This window comes from Epinephelus fuscoguttatus, linkage group LG1, assembly GCF_011397635.1.
Source record: "Epinephelus fuscoguttatus linkage group LG1, E.fuscoguttatus.final_Chr_v1".
In the NCBI taxonomy this organism is placed as follows: Eukaryota; Metazoa; Chordata; class Actinopteri; order Perciformes; family Serranidae; genus Epinephelus; species Epinephelus fuscoguttatus.
In genome coordinates, this window is record NC_064752.1 from 20,406,834 (window position 1) to 20,429,381 (window position 22,548).

Sequence of the window (22,548 nt, forward strand, 5' to 3'; positions counted from 1 at the left end):
GAACTTGGAAGTGTCTCTCATAACCTTAGCGCTGCATGTGTAATTTCACAGTGAGTCATCATGAGCAAGAGGAAGGGTGGCAGAGACATTCAGCTTTCTTTTGGCCAGTCTCAGAAAAGAAGCAAAGCAAGAACAGTGAGAAAATGAGTAGCGTTACCCTATCAGTCAGATTATAGAAGTAGCGTTAGTTATACGGTATGGTTAGTACAAAAAATGAGTCAGTGTTTCTTGATATAAAAATTATTGTCATTCAGATCAGAAATGGTATGTAGGCTATCTGAGCAAGAGACACCACTTGTTATCTGATAATATTTCTTCCATGTTCACTTTGGTCTGTTTGACATTCAAAAAAAAAAAGAAACGTATCTCATGTGTTAATGAATTTGTACATATTTTACTTTAGAATTTCAATGCAGGAAGTAAGGGTGTGTGTCTTTGGGGGGGTGGGGGTGTGCAGATTTGGTCCCCCCCAATCTTGACTCCATGGCTTAAGCCTTGCGTTCTGTTCTTATTCCTGGCTAACATAAGTCAGTTGCTAATGTGCTTGTCTTATACTAATGACTCTACAGAGTAATTATATTCATATTCTTTAAATTTCTTCCATTCTTCTTTTCAACCATGTTAGTTCAGACTGAAACATCTCAAAAACTACTGGCCAGATGTTTTCTGTTAGTGTTCCCTGTTTCATGTTGTTCATTCATGTTTAATCTGCTTCCTGTTTTATTTTGTAAATTCTCTCCTCGAGTGTCGTGTCTGGTTTTACTCCGTCTTTGTGTGTTTTCCCACCTGTTGTCTGTCACACCTGTCTCGTTAGTCCTTCCCTGCTCTTAGAGTCACACCTGTTCTGTGTTAGTCTTGTTTGCTCCGCCCTAGTGTTCCCCTCCACACCCTTGTTGATAGCCAACCCCCATTTCCCTCCTTTTGCCCGTGTCCTCCTACTCCAGCTGTGTCTTGTTCTTATGATTAGTTTTCTGTGTACATATACCTGTGTGTTTCCCTTTGTTCCTCGTCAGTTCGTCCTTCCTTCATTCCTGTGTTTGTCCCAGTCTGTGTGGTGTCCTCTCTTCCTCAAGTTCTTTTCTGTGTGCATCTCCAGTTGGGTTTCAGTTCAGTTTTAGTTCTTCTTTCATTTGGATTTTTAGTTACCTGTCTGTTCTGGATATTTTTTAATCAGCTGCATTAAAGCACGCTTTTTGTTAAAACTTCAACCTGCCTGTTACTCTGCATTTGGGTCCTCCCTGAAATGATTTCTCAAGCCATTTGAGATAATAATATAAAAATGTGTACATTATTTAGGAAAATTGATGCCATTTCATAGATGCCATGAAAAATAATCCCGTGGAGGCTACATCCTATTTTGTGTCTAACTGTTCTCTGTCTTCATCATTCTCAAACCATAACATAACAAATGTTGACTAGTTTTCACTCCTGTCACCTAAAAAAGAGGCAGAAAACATCTTATGTGACTGTTTTTACGTTATAAAACACGGGTAGGAATTTGGTGTAAACAGCGTTGCAGAGCCTGAGGATAGTTGTAACAGTATTGACATTTCAAGGGATGTTTGTAACATTTTTGACATTTCTGTCTATCTTAGAGCTCTTTTAAGCCTGTGCGTTCAGACCATAGACCTTTCAGTGCTCAAGTAAATACAGCATTGAATGTGGCGCCCGTTCCTTCGTATGACAATTGGTCAGTGGCCCATGAAGCCAAAATGGTTCAAGTGTCATGTATAAAATCATCCTGATGATCCGAGCTTCTTCCGTACTGTGAAGCCCATAGAGCAAGCACGCTAGTTACTTGTGGCAGCTGAGCTATGCCGACTACAACAGTGCAGCCAATTTCTGGTGGCTGGTTTAGCACTGTGCCAACTTCAGTGGGGAAAAATTATTTAATCTTGCAGCTCTTCTAGAGTTTGTACATGTTATTGACGCAAATGGATTAAATCCTGATGGTGAAACAAGTCATTTCGTGGTGGTTATGAGGCTAAAAAAAAAAAGTATCCATGATTTACAAGCGTTTCTTTTGCCATTGAAGTCAATGGGAAAAAGTCTTTTTGGGCCGCAGGACATCATGTGACGGACCCTCGAAATTGCAGTACCACTGTTTGGCCACAACGAAAGCTGGATGCAAAGCCTGGCACACTTCTTGCTGGCCTGGTTCAAACTAGTTACATGTGTCTGCTATTAAATAGTATAGCTGTTTGCTCCGTTACACAAACAGAAAATAAAACACAAGGAGTAAATGTTACAATTCGCCCCATAGATTGGGATAGTTGGAACATAGCCTGAGGTGAAAAGTAGCATTATGAAATAAGGATTATGACAAACACCTAAGCTATAATAGTTTAACACTTTTAAACATAGGTCCAGTTGGTGTGTGTTTCTGTGTGTCTTTACTGCAATCGTGTATGTGAGCCAAGTCTATTAAAACTTTGTTTGGGGTAGATTCTGATATTTTTCCTTCATGTTGTTACAACTAATCCAGACTCAGGCTGCCACACACCTGCTTACCTCACAACTAACAGCTGAAACACTAGCATTGACATCTTGCATGAAAGATATTTACAATGGCAAATAATTAACATGATATAAGTTTGATAAATTTAACAACAGAGCAGGCAATGTTTCTACAAGACATTAATATTTGGTTTAATTTAGGCTGTGATGTCAGGACATCTAATGTCAATTTCAAATTGAAGTAGAATACTGACGACTGATAACGGTGATATTTTGTTGGTTTTATGGTGTGCTGTTAAATAACGTAAATCCATTGTCTTTTAAATGTCTTATATGCCAACGTCATCTTGACATAGAATGACGACATTCAGTTGTAAGGTATGGAGAGCAAAACCCCACGTCTGCAAAACATATAATGTTAACGTCCAGACAATGTGGAATATAACGTCATTAGAGATTTAAAATATAGTCAGCTCATTTAAACCAAATTTAAACATCTTTCTGATGTCATTTTGAATTCCAGTGCCAGCTGGGAGAGTGCTGATTGGAGATAATCAAAGTGTTACAACTATCCCATGTTACAATCATCCCCGCTCTCCCCTACTAAACTTTAAACCTATTTTTGTCATACTGTGTTGGAGTAGAGTTCACAGATTAAATGTTTCGCTGACAAATCTGCTCCATTTGAATCAATAATAATCAATCCATAATCTGGGCTGCTCTAACTGCAAGTCAGGGATCCCCATCAGTGCCAAGTAAACTTCAATACTCTAAACTGAATTTTAGACCAGACAACACTTACTTAATTATATTATATTAGATTCCTCTTTCAGGAATGATTCAAAGACATTCATGTTTCCCTCAGAATGACTTGCACTGATCCTCTCCATCATCAGGTCACAATTTTAATTTGTCTTATACTTTGCTTTGTGACTTCATACTTGCAAAATACATAATAACATTTCCACCAGCCTCAGCTATGTTTGGCGTTAATCAGCAAATGTAAGCATGCTAACATGCTACAATTCAGATGGCGAACATACACAGCAGGCATAACACCAGCTAAACATCAACATGTATTTGAGTGCACATCCGAATGCTGACATAAGCATGCAGGTCAAAGCACCTCGGCACTGAGCTTGTATGGCTGCTCATGAGTGTGATTTTGACTTTTATAAATGAGACTGATATATGTTCTGTGTCTTGGTCTTGTTGTGTATTCAATTATTAAGTAATATAAACGTGTAGTTTAGGGGTTACCTTTACTATCAGAAGAGTTATTTTTGGCCCAAAAAATCTGTCTCCAGCTGCAAAATATATTCTAGCCTTATAGTCTATTAAGGCTAAATTAGAATCAACATTACTAATAAGTTTAAATGAGCATTCATCGATTTGTCTTACTACAAGATGGCTACTGTGCAGTCAGCTATTTATGATTATTTGCAGCAAAAACAAACAAATCTGTCAACACACTATTAAATTCTCTATTTTCCTCAAAGACTTTAACTTTTGTTGGATTTGAAATCTGTAGCCTCACTAGGGTGACTAAAACTAACCACCACTGTCATGGTTCAGCAAAATTTAGAGGGAAAAGGAGCTAGAGCGTAGACTGAATGACGCACAATTTAGTTGACGAAATGTTAAAACATTTTTTTATTTGGTGTATAGATACACATTTTTATATAATTGGAGAATTTAAGAATCACTTTAACCCTACAATAATAATAAATGATGATTAAAATTTTAATAATAATAACCATTACCTCTGTATAAAAATACATGTTTTTGTTCCCTGGTGGCGCATGACAAATGTTGTATTACTCTGTAAAACTTAATAATTTCCTCTTTTTTTTTTTTTTTTTTTTAAGAAATACATATCCATTTCTCATTTCCATATATTTTTTGTCAAAGTTAAACGGGCCACCGGAGAGGTGAGAACCACATGGAGCTGAAGGTTGCTTACACCTGGTCTAGTGTGTGGGATTAGTGGCATCTAGTGGTGAGGTTGCATTTTGCAGTTAACTAATATCTCCCATGTGCCAAATGTGTGGTACAACAGTGGCTGGCACCGTAACACGAATGGCCATATCTAGAGACAGCGCTTGGTTTGTCTGTTCTGGGCTACCATAGAAACATGGCGGACTCTGTGGAGGAGAACTTGCTCCATATATGGACATTAACTGTTATTCTAAGGTAACAAAGGATTATTAATTTCAGGTGATTACACACTAAAGAAAACACAAATACTAATATTATATTCAGTTTCTGCTAATACATCCAAAATCCTGCACACTGGACCTTTAGCCGTTTGCATGAGTTGTTAAGCACACACACAAGTGCACTTTGAGTTATCACCTTCAACTCTGAAAATCCAATAACCAAAGTTGGGGCAAACAGAAAATATATATTTTATTGAACTCTGCAGAGGAAGTGGTGGGTTCTTAACAAAATAAAAGTAATGTACATACATCTCAAAGTAGCATCAATGACAATTATTCTTGGACGAGAAACACAGATGGAGCAAGAATAAATCTCTGCTGCTGTCTTCCACACAGAACATAGATGGCTATTATCCACACACACACACGCACACACAAATAAAAACACTCCAACTAAAGTCATCTTGAAGAAACAACACTGGCCGAAGGACAATCACAGGTAAACACATTTATAAAGACAGAGTGCAGAGAAAAAGGCAAGCAAATAGGAAGTACAGACGAATCACTCAGGACACATGCACGTTCCTCACAAATTAACTATTTTGCAAATTACAAAGACGTGAGAACATTAGACATCTTTCGTTAGCTGACATGTGGTTTCTCGTGTGGGCTGGTAAAATAAAATAAGCCACTGCATAGATGTGACCGAAGATCACTCTGAAACCTGCACCTGTGACACTCACATGTAATGAGACACTGAAATGAAATAGGTACTACTGTGTGCCCTTTGACCCAAACCAAAGTCTGGAGAGAGGAAGTTAAAAACTCAGGGTTGCTCAAAAGATCAATGTCTCATCACATGAGCTGTGACTGTACTTCTCCAAGCTCAGCTGGGTCATAAAAAGGTCACTTAAGCAAAACTGTTTTCAAGTCATTCCAGTCAGCACGAAGCAGAAGTGACCGAGCAGAGAGGGAAGGCATATCAGTTCAGAGTTTAGATTTAAAAAAGGAACAGCGACAGGCTACTTATTCAAACATGGCTGCTACGCTGGTACAGTCTAATGAAGGCAAAAGTGAGGACAATATCCAGAGAGAAAAACAGGATGTGACAAGGCAAGTAACACAATACTGAATATAATGACCTTTAAAAATTCATAACACGCACAGTTTGGGCTGTAACTAAGGTTGAAAAGCAGCTTACTGCAAAATAATGTGGCAGGTTGAAGTGAATGTCAGTCTTTATGACAGTGAAACACAAGCAACACAACACTGAGTGAAACAGGCAAATCAAACACACGTGGATAACTAGAAAACAAGATTTTAAACAGTTAAAAATAACATGCACAAAGTAATGTGGCTAAGAAGGCACAATCATTTCTTGTATTCTGGAAGTATAACATTTGTATTTCTTGTGGATGTTTGGTTAGTTGAAAAGAAATTTCCTTTGGTTAATTCATTCAAAGCTGCCGATGCAGTTCAGCTCAGTTACACGCGTTGCAAGATGGAAACTGAATGAAAACGACCTGAGCAAAGGAGGAAATTAAGAAACATGATGTGGAATCTCCCTTGTACATGGACACAAAAACACTTTCACGTGCGTTTCCGTTGAATTGACATGATGAACGTTCCCTCTGTCTGGAGGGTTAGAGAAAGATCCTTTGTCCTGTACATCGTTAGTCAACCATAGACTGTACAAAAGAAGTGGACGTAGCCTATGGATCTAAAAAGTGCCTTACACCTGCATTCTTGTTAATGGCCAGCAGGGGGCGATTCCTCTGGTTTTAAAAAAAAGAACTGACTTTGATTGTATACATGGCTAGGAGAAAATGACACTACTTCTCACTTGATTTATTACATCAGTGAAATTTTCCTGATGAGTTTATGGTCGTAATCACTAGTTTCACATCCTCTTCAATAAAGTATGACGTTCATTTTGTAACTTAAAGTCCTGTTTAAGTAACATAGACGATAAAGCCGGGTACGCTTTAGGGCATGGCTACCTTGTGATTGACAAGTCGTGGTCACTGCAACCTGTCAATCAGGATAGATGCAGCTCTACCCTGTCGTCCAATTCTGATCACTTCTTGCTCAAAGAAATAAAACAAGATGGCGACAGTCAAAGTGCCAATCTCGAGGCCTAAAAATGGTAGTCCACAAACCAATTAGCAACATCAAGTGGCTATGTCCATTTCCTTTATGCAGTCTATAATAGTTAGTTAATAATGACATGCACCCTTCCCATCACAAATCCTCTACTGAGAATTATTACACACTCTGAAGTTGATCTGTTCCCAAGTAACACATAAGCATTATAAATTACATTAAAAAGAGATTAAAAGCACTTGGTCGGTCTGAAATAAACTGGCAGAAAGCAAGGAGATTATGGGCGAGACCACAGAGTCTGACTGCAATCACTGCAGATAGGAACCGAAGAGGTCAAGCAGGTTCAGCCGGTGCACAGCATCTACAGGGACCAGGAGCGAGATGTTGAGGCATGTTTGGATGGTTGGAAAATGCTGTAAAGTACTTCATCTACTCTTTAAAATCAGACTCAGTGGTTTCATGTGTAATTCGTCAAGATGACCAAGATGGAGATACTAAAAAATATATTCTTAAAAAAAACAACAACAATTTCACCACTTGTATATCATGAGTCCATGCAATACGAGCTGAGAGGTATCAACATTTTCACTTGGCAACTCTTCGACAAAACAGATGCACTAACACAACTACAAATGTGTCATAACACTCCCATAATTAACCACCAAAACACGTGGATCAAAGCACCTGGAGACGATTATCATCTTTGATTCGGGTTACACAATTCCAGTTCTGCCAAGTTTGAAAATGTTGCAGCACGTTTAAAGTGGCTGAGAGCGTGGCACTGTGGTCCGTTATCCGGTCTAGGGTGGCGGTGCAACATAATCTGGGTTGTATGCTGGCTGGGCTAGGAAGTCTGTGTGTGGAGCGTTGGGCTGCGGCTGGACGGGAGGATGCAGAGGGTACGCTGGCTGGCCGGGGGTGTACGCAGCCTGGCTGTAAGGCATCGGCTGGGGAGGGTAAGCAGGACCGGCTGCAGACAGAAAGACAACATGGCATGAGGATGAGAGGGATGAAAATACTTTGACACTAACCACACGTTCAGATCTGTCACACAGAGTAACCATAAATGTTTCATTTCTTATTTTACATAATCCAGACATGCCCCAACATTAAACCAGCAGCGGATATTCCACCTCCACTTCCGACTGCAGCTATTCTGAAGCACCAAAATGGCACAATGTTTTTTTTTCTTTTAAAGCTACAGTGTACTGTGTCATTATCCAGTGTTGAGCAGTTATTTTGTATAGTCTGCTGGTTGTTACTGGGGGAAAAATGGTCCAGGGACCAGAACCAGCCCGCCAAAGGGTCCAATCCAGCCAGATTTCCCACACCTAATGTTGATGCACATGTGAAGGCTGAGAGGTTTCCAGAGAATATTAAACAGTGACCAGATTCTTCATGTAAAATACTGCCTAAGAGGCTTTTCCACTCTGACCAGAATGCAGCTCTCCGAAATAACAATAAGTACATTCTATGCTCACGCTTAAAGATTCTGAACATTATTGACAAAATATTGTCAACCAGCAGCTTCAGTTCGCAGACTCTGTATCAGACTTCTGTCTTGCAACGATATTAGTGGAACCCTGCTGCTGAGGCACTCACAAAACAGGGGGTGACTTAACCCGCTTCTTAGAAAGCTTCAACTTCAGTGGAAAATTATGAAAAAAAAAGTCACATGTAATGAAAGTGAGTAGTACTCTGAGTGAAAGTGGAAAAACTAACACATTCGGTTGAATTTGCATATTTTTTTCCTTCTTCTTTGTTTGGTAAATGGATGAATGTTTTCAGAATTAAAGAAAATTTTGAAGGGCTTAATATTTATAGGTTATAATGCAGTGGTTACAGTGGTCCGGCCCACTTGAGATCAAATTGGGCTGCTCTGAACTGTAATGAGTTTGACACCCCTGATCTAGAGATAACCCGTGCAGATTTTTCCCCCCATCGACCAATCGATTGATTGAAGAGTAGGTAGAATTTCAGTGAACCAAGATTTTCTTTTGGTTGATTCAACTTGGCCACCCAACCTTTTGATTAATCTGTTCACTCTGTTTTGTTTTTTTCTAATATATGTTGAATTGAATCGCCTTCTTGTATGTTTGTCTGGATATTTACCACTGCACAACTAATTGCTCCACTCAGGACAAATCAAGTTTGTCTTAATTAGACAAATAACTATACTTTGAAAAAAGAATGCACACCTTTCTGATAGTGGTTGACAGAGTGGTTACTGTTAAATGTGTTCATTTTGAGACTTGTTATAACAAATTCACACTCACTTGCTTCCTGATATGTTGGTGGCGGCCCTGGGACATAAGGTTGTCCATGGTAGGGTGATGTTTGCATGGGCTGGGGTCCATAACCCGGCTGCACTGGTACGGGCTGGTAGGGTTGATACTGGCCTCCCTGGTAGGTCTGAGGCAGCCCAGGTGTTGCAGTTGGCTGCTGGGGGTACTGCTGAGGAGCGGTGGTGACCACTGTGGTGTGGGTGGTGGTAGCAATCACAGCTGTAAGCAAACGACACAAAAACAGATTAAAAATACAGATAATAAGAGCTAGGCAAGAGGTTACATCACAGTTTCAGCTGAAATGATGAAATGAAAACACAAGGAAATAAAGTAAAACTAGCTTTGACCAATAAAAGCACATGTGGTCTGAGCTGATTGTTTGGTGAACCGGGAAATCATGATTATATGCTGGTTAACATGGTAAATGAGATCACTGGCGCTGATGTACCCACTAACAGCAACATAAATCTGCCCTATATATGCACATCATAAATCACCTGGTTAACCAGCATACATTTTCGGGGCATAACCACCAACATTGGCTAAGACTAAGGACGATACTTACACAACAGTAAGAACAAGACATTACAACATTAAAACAAAAGGGAAGTTTCATACCACAAAATATGCAGCACAAGTTAAATTAGACAATCACTTCTGCATTTATACAACTGTGAAAACCGGGCAGTGACTCTAAAGCTGGCATTACACCAAATGACTTCCAGTGATTTCACTGTCAGATACATTTGGGATAAAATCAAGAGAGTTTTAGCTCATCTGGTATGCACTCCTGTGATCTTTTATCATTTTGTACAAGGTGGTCATAAAACTCTGTCCGAGCTGTCTCAAGGCAATCTCTTTCTCGTCTTGACGCTCCAACAAAATCAAACATGTTTAATATCATCGCAAGTTTTTAGTCTTGGCTCATGCAAATACTGAAGTTTAATGACTTAAACATTCTCAAGAACTAATAACTGCACTCTCTCCGGCACAAAACAGGAAGCAGCAACCCAACCCTGAACAAGTTTTGGTTCACTTTCGGAAAAGGAGGAGAAACTGGTGGAGCTGTGGAGTGAACAAGAGTTTGTGTATTTGGCGTGTATCTGATCCACTACCCATCACTTATTGTAGTGAGAAATCTTAACTTTTGAAATGGTTCTCTCATTCCCAGTCTCCTCCCACTAAAACAACGCAGCTAACCAATGGAGGCTGGCAGCGAGTTGAGGGGATAAAATCCAAAATGTAAAGTTTGTACACAAATACAGTTTATCTTTATGAGTTATATTGACACCAAATCAACAAAAATACTGTTGAATACATATAGCGTATTTCATCTTGTCTGGAGGTTACGTGTTTATGTGGACACGTATGGAGGTACTATATTTATTAAAGGGAGTTTGGCGTAATATTTTACACCCCGATGTGAAATAATCTCAAAAGGAAGCTAGTTGGTGAATCTGCAAGTTCCCCTGTCTTTGCAAAATCTTATACTGTGCGACTAAAACCTGAGACGAGTGTCAGACTTTAGTCTTTTAAGAGTTTATTTAAAGTCTACTAGTGTACGGCAGGCAAAAGAAAACTGAGTTGTAAAACTACTGAGTCAGCAAGCTTCTACAAAATGTCCTGTCCTATGAATGTTACTAAATTTGGTGTCACAAAATGACTGCATTGGCTTCCTGTTTTTATTACACTGGAGGAGGATACAGGGCCTCGGGGTGTAATTCACCCTTGGGGTAACTTTACAAAATCAGTGTTTTTTTAAACCACTGTTTTAGCACAGTTTCACTTATTTAGTAAAATCTCCTCTGACTGCTCAGCTGCCACAATCTAGACAAGAGAAGAGTAAATAAAAAATGTTTACACAGTTATCTAAGTCAGTTTCAGTTTTACCTTGTTACACAAATTAAACTTGATGAGCAGCGGTGTGTGTTTTTTCGGCATTATTTGCTCTGGGCTTTGCCTCTCAGACTGCGTATTGTCTGCCCTCTCTTATCAGTGGAGGTTGTTGAGGCCATTTGCAGACTGAAAGTAAGAGCTGAAGACAGTACTCGGGACTGAAATAAGCTCATCTTCTACGCATGTTCTCAGGTTACACAGATAATTTATCTATATTTTTAGTTATAGTAAATATTCTTATAAAATGAGACAAGAATTCAGCAAGGACAGCGCTAGTTAAGAAGGTGATGGTGATGAACAGAGCTGGTACACTGATACAAACGTATATGAATACAGAACCAAACCTCCACCCTAATGTTTCCACTCTAAGTGTAAACCCATCACTCTGTAAGCTAAGTGAAACTGAAAGAGGGCAGAAACCCCGAGGACAGAAAGATGTGTGTGTGTCAGTCACTCCCCCACCATGGCCTTTTTCCCCCTTCACAGAGTGGGAGTCATCCTGACCACTTCCTGTAAATGACGTGGGATGGTCTCGAGTGTTCCCGACTGTGGTTGTCGTGGAAACAATGAGTCACACGAGGTGGAGCTCTGACATTCCTGGATGTGATCCCAAAATGCAACAGCCCAAGGCTGGGGAATCCACATTCCTGTTGCTGTTCTAGCCGACTGCTCTCTGTCTGCCAGAGCTGAGCCGCTGCATGGCAAAGTCTGAATGAGCTGACCACACTGACACGAAGTTCGAGAAAAGTGTGTCAAGTGCCAAAGAAAATACACAGAAAACTCAGGTGCTTTCCAACACCATTGGGATTTTTTTTAAGGAATTCATTTGGAGAAGTGGGTTAAAGGGTGGACATGAATAGATCAGTGATATCCAGTCCCAGCACTGGGAAGAGAAAGGAGGAGATATCTTGAGTTGGGGGGCTAAAGAGACTGGAGCTAAATCCACTCTGATGTAATGGAGCAAAGAGGATGAAAGCTGTCTGCCTCAGATTGCACAAAGCCCATAAAAAATAAGGTGTGGAAATTCCCATGCCAAAGTTTTCCCTGTTTATGTTCATTCCTACTGTAAACGGTCTGTAAAGGCGTCTGTCTTTACCACCAAAGCTGAAAATATCGAACATATTCAGCCCAATTTATATTTGTATCTCTTGAAGTTTTTCCCTTTCCTTTCTCTCAGTATGGTTGCCTCAGCATCAAACAATCTTCTCACACTTTTTCTCTCTCTTTAATCATGATGCCTTAATGTGAATGAATTTGCAGTTTAAATAAGATACAGAAACATGCGTAAATAAAGTATATAACCAAGACAAACCTAATGCAACACTGATTTTCTGTTCACCACATCAATATCATCATGGCTTGCCAATTTAGATTTTAGTTTTTTAGATTTTATGATTTTTGTTGCTCCACCTGACAGTGTAACAACACCTTCTGTGGACTATAATTCTCTTGTTAGATCTCCAGGACTGTCACAAGCCCCTTTATTGCCTCTCATATCTTACACTTTGCTTTAAAACATTTTTTTAAACATTTAATTTCATGTTAAACCGTTCCCTTTTTATATCTGTTCCAGTACAGCTGTGCTCTGACATGACGCTGTTGACAGCTTTACAATTCATATATTAGAATAAGAAAGGACCTGAAACTCTGCGGTGTGGAGTTCTTGTTTTTACTCTTTGCAAATGAAACTTGCCCACACATGAAGTGGAAGAGGTGACATTATATGGCAAATTCAGGGGCATCAGGAGCGATTTACGATAAATTGAGAGAATTTGGTGAATCCAACTCTAACACTCTTAAGAGCAAGAGAGAAGAGAAGTTTAAGAGGAGTTTAGGATACAAAAATGTTCATGCATGAAGCCCACTGTCTTTGTTTGTCTCTCTGCAAGGTCACTCAGACTCTTAGTATAATTTGGTGGACAACAGCCAAGAAAGAATTCACTACATTTTTACGATCAGGATGTTGAGGAAACTGCGATAAACAGAAGTTTGGTTGCAAAGCCTGTGAAGTGTTTGGAAGGTGATAAAACTAAAGTAAACTGAAGACTTCTAAGAAGTCACACTACATGATGGGGGGGCTTTCACACAGTTTGTTTCCGACTTCTTTTTCGTCACCTGCAGCAGTTACAACTTAGTGTCTGCTGTTCAGAGGCAACAATTCTGTGGCAAGAACATGTACTACATTTTGTGTGTGATGTATCCACGTCAGAGACAGCTATTATTTACACCTATAATATTCACTATTCATTTATTATAGTATTGTTTACTTTGATCTTAATGGAAACGATGTGAAGATGAGCATTACTGTATTGTAAGTGATGTAAATAAAGCTACACAAAAAGGTAAATTAATATAAATCAAATAATGATCTAAAAAAATGAGGGTGGTGATATTCTGTATTTCTGGTATCGTCAACTAATCCCAGTTTGTCTGTGGTGCGCAGCTCGAAGCCGATTGGTTCCTACTGAGATGTAAATCTCTAAAAACAGCTAACACGCAAACAGTTTCATTTCTTTAAAAAGGGTTAAGATTTTCCTTTAACAGCTGGGCACTGCAGTTTTTAGCAAACAGTCAAACAGGAGTAAATATTGTTTTTGTCAGGGACTATTTTCAGTCCTGGGTTTGTTGCATTCGTGAGTATTTATGGCTGCAGGATGTAGGTGTACATGGTATTGGCTCAAAATAAATGACAGCGCCCCATTCATGGTAATGTTGTCGCTCCGTGCAGTGCTGTTGTGTACTTGTTATTGTGATCAATTCATTGTTGGTGTTGGTTTCACTCTTTTAATGAGATTTGCTGACAATAACATAAATATAAAATATCATTGGGCTTACCCTTAATAAAAACAGTTTGGCATCACAAAGCTGATATTTTTCCCATCTATGCCCTCATTCATAGCAGTGGCACTGAACAAGCCCTGGCTTGTAAAACAGCAGAGCAAATTAAGTAAGGATGTGATCTTTCCAACATGTAGTGTTCAAGTTTGGCACAAGCTCCAAACAGTAATTATCACGGATGACTCTACTGGGTCATCAACCTGTGGGATACACGCCTCACCACAGTACATCACTGAGAAGCCGAGTGAAAACCTGCACGGCACGTAGAATAATGGGAAACACAAAAATCAGGAACTTCACAGCTCTGGACAGAGTTTACTTCACTGAGTAAAGCACCTCTTTGTAACTCTCTTCAGTGTCACATATTCTAGTGATTTGGGGAATGCTCTGCGTCTCAGTGTCTGTGTTATTAGTAAGACCAAGTCACTGCAGTAATGAAAGTCATGTGGTGGGTGGGCCGACAGACCTCAGATAAGTCCCCTGATGTTCAGTTTTCAAGACTAGACAGGCTGGTACACCGACACACTGGAAACTAAGAGTCTGACTTCTTCATTAGAACAAACCCCAAGAAATCAGACACTGCATTTAAAGTAGGTTGAGAAGCTACCAATCTGACGGTCGTTGGTTTAGTGCCGGAAACTTACACATGTGCAACTACGTGTTGCAGAAGCAGCAGCACATGAGCACCTGCTGTCAATACAATACTTAACTAAGTGTTAACAGACTGTTAGGGTCCTTTGTTACTGGCTCTGGTATTAAATAATACCTACAAATTCTGATACCCGGTCGATGCTCAGGGCTTGTGTGACAGAGAAATGTAGTGAAAATGCCCCAGGGCTGCAACTAAGCATATTTTCACTATCAACCAATCAGCCAATTATTTTTTGATCAAGTGATTCATTATTTCTGCCATAAAAATGTTAAAAAGGCTCGTCAAAAAATAACAATTGACACAAAAGTTGACGTACAGTATTTATGTTTTGTGCAAGAGCTTCAATAGCCTGTCTGGGTTTCCCATACGTTCATTTACTTTCGGTGGCCCACCACACACTGATTTCTATTTTTAGAGTTGCAAGAACACCCAAACTCGTTGACAACAGACCCACCTGTGTCTACTGTTCTTCCACCTTACTCTAGATAAAATCACCAGTGTAACCATTGAAACTGTGCTCAAATAGTGATATGAGGGAACTGGTTTTTATTAGCTTCCTGTTTATCAGACTACAAATGGCACAAAGCAATGCGGCGCAGAAGAATTGGGGACATGGTACGCATTTTAATTTAATAATAGCTTATAAGTAAGAGACACATTAAGTCTTACATCTAACGCAGCTTGAAAAAACTGTTGTCTGAAGTTTGCTGTTAAAGCTGGGAACACAGCTGAGTTCACTAATGTTAACAGTTTTTTTTTAAAAAAAGGTAGCCATTTCAAGATGAAAATCTAGGCAATTCTTCAAATTGATACAGTAAAAAATGCTTGATTTTGAGTCTGTATGTAGTCAGAAATGTCTTTAATTAAAATGTATTAGTCATTGTCAGTGTTTTTCCTAGCCACTCAAAATCAGAGCAATCAAAGTAATTTCAATCATAATTTAGAAGGATTTCTTATTTATTTCTTATCTATAATGACAGGTAACATGTTTCATACGTCCTATAAATATAAGCCTATTAATCTGATTTCCATATATGCATCTGTGTAAACTCTTTTGAAAAGCGGATGTAGTCACGTGTTTATCCTGGGCCGTTTCAATGGGCATTTTCCTTAGGGGTCAGGTGCTAATAACAGCTAGCTTGACTGCTGTCTTTTGCTTGGTGGTCCAAAATGCATTTTGCAAGAACCCACACTACAACTGAAGCTAATAATGCATGGTCTTTGAAAGATAAACAACTACACAAAATCTTTTTACATGGACATAACACCACAACATTCAGATACACAATACCTAGGCATGTAACGATATATCGAATTTCGCGGTGTCGCGATAAAGTAAATTCTCGATACCGTTGTGGGAATGCCACGGTAGTTATATAGCTGCGTTCTCCTACAGAGCTGTGCGACTACATTCCCCATTTGCATGCAACTGCGCGCACAGGTGAGAGCAGACTCGTGCAGCTCAGCCTCTCAGCCTCCGACTCTGACCCGTGTGTGACCGGAGGAAACGGCGAATAAAAGTAAGGAGATTGATTGTTCTTCTCTGTGGATTTTCTCTGCGACCGTTCATCATAGCGAGAAGCCACACATATCATGTGAAACAGCAGAATCGTGGCTTTCCGACAAGACCAAGCACTTGTCGGTAGTCCATGTTTTCACAGCGAAAAAAAATGATAAAGTTACACTAAAATAATATATAACAAAGCTTTCATACAGCTTTGCACACACATTACTTTTGGATAGATTACTCGCTAATGCAGGGTCGCACAGAAATGCCACGCATATCACATAAAAGCGCAGGACCAGAGCTTTCCTCTCCTCATTTCCTGTTCTGAGAAAGTATTAGGGTCTCCTTGATGTCAAGATTGTCAACCTGGCGTGAACAAACTGAGTGAATGTGTGTTTTTGAGTTTTTCTATGACTTCCAGGGAAATGGCTGGGCTTTATTTATTTTGGTTTTCTTTTACACACATCTCTACCCATCTCTCTCTCTCTCTCTCTCTCTCTCTCTCTCTCTGTGTATCTGTGAGTGAGGGATTGTGTGTTATTGAGTTTACATTATTTCTAATTTGTTGATTTTGTTGTTGTTGCAGGGTCTGATTGTTCTAAGTTCTGCATATTTGATGAATATTAAGACTATCCTCATTTGATGTCATTCAGATGACTTTCTAGTAATAGTACTACACTACTTTTGTTCAGAGTAGGTTAAAAAATACTGAATGTTTCCATTTTCATATTCTGTCACTACAGTTTTAATTGACATGACTTTGTTATGGCACTTTAATGTCTGCCTACCTAGCAGTAATGGGGGGAAATGAAAGCACATGTTCAACTGTGTGTTGATTTGTTTATGATACGCTTCCAAGTTAAAAATAACTTGCTGTACAGTGTACATGCACTATTTTTGAATATTTATTTTTAACAATAAATTTTCTCTTTTTTCCCCCTTGTATAAATATCGTGATAATATCATATTGTGAGTTTCTGGTATCGTTACATTCCTAACAATACCTAAACTATACATGATAAAGGGACAGTATTTTAACCTTAAATGTCAAATTTATGCCTTAATAGGCTATTTATAGAGTTATTTGTTATTGAAGAACAACTTAATGGACTAAATAATGACTCATCAGTCGGATGGGGCGGATGCGATTCTCACAATACTGTTGAAAGGATTTAACCATCAGTTAACATCTTAAATTGTATTTAAGGAAAACGGTCAGGTTGGGTTTAGATACAAATGTTTGCAGGGTTAGGTTCACCTGAGTCTAAATGCAGCGAACATTGATATGATACTGTAGTGGCACACACTGATAGTTGTCTTTTTACTTAACAGGTGGCGTGAGTTAGTGGTAGTAGTGTCAGTGAATGAATGCAATTGTACAATCAGATTGATATTTTGAGTTTGTCACACTTTGATGATATAGAAAGTAAAATCAATTATCAGAAATACATATTAAAAATGTGGATGGTAGCAGCTTTATCTCAATACACAGGACTGAACCAATATCTGTGTATCATATCACTACCAGTATAAAAGTGGGCACTATGGCTAAACTCCTATATTACAGCAATCTGTCATTTCATATTGTGATATTATGATAGAGTTCATGGTTAAAATAACCAGATGGGAACATCTGTTCTCAGGACTTCAGGGCATTGTTGGATTTTCTTTCACTTTCCTTTCGCACCTATTTAAGTCACTATTTATCAAAACCTCTTCTGTGCTTACTAGGGCTGCAAGTAAAGATTATTTTCATTGTCGACTAATCTGTCGATTATTTCTTCGATTAGTTGACTAATCATTTTATCGAAAAATGTGTTAAAATGTTGAAAAATGTCGGTCTGTCTCTCCCAAACCCCAAAATGATGTCATTAAGTAAGTAAGTAAAATTTATTTATAGGAGCACTTCTCACAGAGAGGACTCACAAAGTGCTTCACAAGATAAAATACAAAAAGTACAATAACAGAAACAATGCAAAATACACAAAAAAACAAATAAAAAGTAAAGTGCAGCGAAATACAGAGATGATACAATGGACAATTAATGGAACGCAAGCCTAAACAGATGTGTTTTTAACTGCTTTTTAAAAGTGTCATCTAATGTCTTGTTTCGTACACACACCAAAGGGTTTTAGTTCACCGTCATGGGAGAGTGTATAAAGCTGCCAATATCTGAACGTAAGAAGCTGCAAGAAGAGTATTTTGGGGTACTTTTATAGTACTTCTCTATGAAAAATGACTCAAACCGATTAGTCGACTACTAAAATAGTCACCGATTATTTAAATAGTCGATTAGTCATCGATTAGTCGACTAATCATTGCAGCCCGAGTGCTGACCTGTATTCAACTTTCAAGTAGTTCCTGGACGTGAACTGATCAGGATTGTGAATTAGTGAACAATGCAAAACATTTACTGACTTCCTGTGTATCATGTTATCGCCTAATCCCAATGGATTAGTGAGTAACGCATGCCACCTTATTACTGACAAAGCTCAACTACAACTTTAAAATCTTTTTGTGGCCTGGTAGTTACTTAAGCAGAAACACTGATTTGTCCACATATTGTAAGGCTATGCCAAAATAAATCTTCCTTACACCCTTCAATGGAAGAGGAAGATGAGGCTTTGCTGATTTGGGTTTTTTTTAAGTACAAATATTTCCCCATGGTTATTTCAAAGGGTTTTCTGTTGGCTACTGAATATGGAGACTACTGAGGAGAAAAAAAAATCCAACAAAATGAAGCATATTTGCCTCACAGACTGAAAAAACTGTTTGCATCCACATTTAAGTCAACCAAATTAATGAATCAAGCCACGGTCTGTTTAAATTTCTGAAATATTGGCCCTTGTAATTATAAAGGCACACCAACTCTTGGCCAAAGAACTAGCTGCTGGTCCTGCATCTGCAAAGCATCAGCACTGACAATAGACATATTTAATTGCTAATGGAGGGCTACTTACGTCTTGGCTTGCGACACATCTTGTACAGGCAGCAGCAGGGACAGACACAGCAGCAGATGAAGATAAGCAAAATGGCGATGAAGCCACCAATACCAAGGACCATGGGCAGCGGTGTGTAATGATAGCTAAAGGTATCATCACTAAAAGAGGAACAAAGAAAAAAATCATGGAAAACAATATTTATGTTGCCATTACCTTACTGGTTCAGAACAGTAGATGAGAAAGTTGAATAATGTTTCAAGCACTCGTACAACTAATGGTGGTGAACAATATTAATACAAATATTTGTCACAACAATTCCCTGGGCAATGATCATAAACAGAATACTGCTCTGTTTGTGAAATCCCCTTCCCTGTTTACTCTGCTGAGATAGGAAGCTAAATATATTTCATGAATCTGTGATGTATAAGGGGGACTTTTGCTGCCGCAAGCAGCAAAGACGTTCACACATTAGCTTCACGCCGGTGGTCTTGCACAGGAAGACACTACTTCCTGTTGCTTCACTGCATAATCTTTGCATAACAGGCTGCAATGACACATGTGTACAGAGTTTACACAGGGAACAAGAGAAACTGTAGTTAGAGGCTTTTTATCATTTATTAAAGAAATGAAATAGAATACCAATCCTCTTGTTCGTCCTCAGAAAAACGAAAGAAAGAATCCTGACAGCAGTATCTTCTCAGACAGGAACCACAGCAAAATCCTGTGAAACATGTTTGGTATGGCGTGGAACCGTAGGCCATACAGTCACGGCTCAATGCTGTAACAGAGCAGAGAGAGGAAGCAGAGGGGGACAGGAAGGGTTAGCCTTGGTACCACTTACCACAAAGCTGTAGTGTTGATTAACTGCCACAGATGAGTAAAATAGGAGTAAATCATGTCAAGATATTAATGAAACACAGGCATACCTCCAACCACTTACAAAAAAGGCATGACTGCTATTTTAAGGAGTTTATATATTGGTTTTACGGTCGGTTTACGGGAAGCTTTTTTTTTTATAAATGACTTATTGTTTTGGGATCTTTTCAAGCAAAAATGTCAATTATTCCCCACCTTTATCTCCTCTGAAATGACCATTTGCTGTTTTTCCTTGTATTTCAATGAACTGAACATGTTTTGGTTTTCAAAGAAAAATAAAAGCAAAGTAAATATGTTGCCTCTAGCCCTGGGACACTGGAACGTATAGGTCATGAGAATAACCATTAGTTGTGGCTAGAGCGGGGCAATATATCTAAATTCTATTAATATCATGATTTCAGTCTCGATATTGTCTTAGATTGTGTGTATCATAACATCGTAGTGTTGTCTTCTCCTGGTTTTTAAGGCTGTGACATGTAAGTGATGTAATTTTCTGAACTTATCAAACTGTTCTAGCTGTTGTAATATTTGCCTTTAGTCATTATATCCACATTACTCAGGATTATTTGCCAAACATCTCACTGTGTTAATAAATACACCAATGGTCAACCCACAAATATCCTTGCAATATCGATTTTGAGGTATTTGGTCACAAATATTGTGATATATTTTTTTCTCCATATCATCAAGCCCTAGCTGCGGCTGTACAATCCAATCACTACTTTAAACATGAACAAGCTTTCCAGTTTTATGATATGAAAAAGTAATGCAGTATAAAACAACAGCACTGCAGAAATAAGACTACATTTATGAGGGTTTAATGTTCAGCTACTGTTGAAACTACTACTATAAAGGGGTGATTTAGCTTTACCAGTCACAGTAATGTGTTGACAACCTTTATCTATATAAACTGGCATAATTTATACTTAATTAATACTGTAATAGATTATGGAAATAGACAATGTTAGACAATAACGTTAGGAAATGGCAAAGACCTGGCAACGACGAGTTGAGTCAATCCCTTCACGTTAACGTTTTATATCTGTCGTTGTGTTGGCCCTCAAATCTTAAAATAAAGATGGACGGTATCCGGTTGATTCCCCGTTAGTATCGTAAAGTCGAGACACGCTAACGTTACAATTTACGTCATGGTTTCTGAACAACAATCGGTAACTTTAACAAACAGCTCTCCGCTGCGGGGCTGACATCGCCCAGGAATCTGTTGGTCTGTTGGAGGGTTCAGGCTACGTTCACTGAGCTAACGTTCAACGTTAAAACGCACAGAAAATTAAACAATAAGAGAGGCGGCAATAATGACAGTTTAGAGTTAAATAAAAATTCAAACTCACCTGACACCGACGGGGCCAGGACCACACATAACGCCGACAAAACAACAACACAGGACAGGCCTGACGCCATGGCTACTTCAGGACTCCCGGATTCAGGCAGGAAACTGGTCTGAACCGAGCTGCCGCCGCAAGCATCGTCTATACACCGTGATGACGTCACTCAGGCGAAGCCCCGCCCGTGTTCCTGGGAAATGCCCTGCGTTCCAAATCGCATACTTCTACTAAATACTTTTAGTATGTACTGCAGCTGCCCTTAAAAGTATGTAGTGTAGTATGCAGTATGCATGCAGTATGCATACTATTGGGACACACTACATCTGCCACCACATCGCTCCCTGAACTCCGACCCTCTTGCTCACTTCCGCCGCCGTCCGTAGCGCCACATTTGAATATTTTGTGTTGTTGTACTTCGGAGATGCAGCAAATCTCCTCTCGTCGAGCTCGCCAGAGTCGTGCATGCCGTCGGAGGTGCCGGGGAGCTCTGTTGCTGTTATGTCATAACGTATGTTGTTTCTAATAAACTGACGTGTTCACGTAAACAGTCCCAAGCCTATTATTAGTGACCTGTCTACTGAACTAGTCACCAGTAGGCATATTAACCCCCTTCACACACAGCTCTCTGTTGCTGGCAGATGTTTGTTGTTAAATATATTTGCAGCTATGCAGCTGCTGGCACTATATTGTGTCTGCACGTGAAGCAGCCTTACATTCACATTACTTTTATTTGTAGTGTAACATACTTGCACATTCTTACTACATTACTTAATATGTATTTGACTTTTAGTATTTATATATTTACCAGTCTATACTGCTCATACCTGGCCCATAGTGTATTCATGTTTAATCATATTCATTCATTATTTATACCACACTTACACCACTGCCTGTACTTTTACCTTCTATATTGTAGTCATAGTTGAACCCTAACATTGATTATACTATAATCACAATAAAGTTGAATGTTGTAACCGTATTCTTGCAAAACTGTATGATATGTGACAGTATATAATCAGATCATTGCAGTCCTAATATGTAGTGTCTTAGAATCTCAAATTAAATAAATCATGTGTGAAAGGAAGTGTGGGCATTGGTTGTACACGCAGCTCAGTCAGTGTGACGTGACTTCCGCTGCGCAAAGGATTGTGGGTCAGAATTAGCCTCGCGTCACCAGGCTCTTCAAGCGAAGAGCCTGGTGTCTATTCACTCTGAATTTTGTCTGGATTCTGGTTCCGGTCTAGGGAGCGGATGCGGTATTCACCAAATTCACCAAACTAAAAGTGTTCACCATAGTAAAACTTTAAAAACATGGCGCACCATTGATTTGGGGTGATGAGGGGTCTAAGAAAATCGATTAACTTAATGGCTTGAGGCTTTTCTTGTAAATTATATTCTTTAAATTAAAAGTTTCACCGCATTTTTATTAGCTTGGTGCTTTTATTTTTACGGAAAGGCACATCCATCGAATTCCGGATCCTGTCTCACTC

General features: G+C 39.1%; 1 protein-coding gene across 1 annotated transcript; it reads right to left on the minus strand.

The window, feature by feature from the left end:
* Window positions 1–4,841: 4,841 nt before the first annotated feature.
* Window positions 4,842–21,223, minus strand: LOC125892346 (protein shisa-5-like). The gene is made up of 5 exons (XM_049582310.1): window positions 21,065–21,223; window positions 19,479–19,617; window positions 18,858–18,997; window positions 8,996–9,223; window positions 4,842–7,689 (listed from the first exon to the last, which is right to left on the minus strand). The coding sequence occupies exons 1-5, from the start codon at window positions 21,132–21,134 to the stop codon at window positions 7,520–7,522; spliced, it is 747 nt and encodes a 248-aa protein (XP_049438267.1). The 5' UTR covers window positions 21,135–21,223; the 3' UTR covers window positions 4,842–7,519.
* Window positions 21,224–22,548: the final 1,325 nt, after the last annotated feature.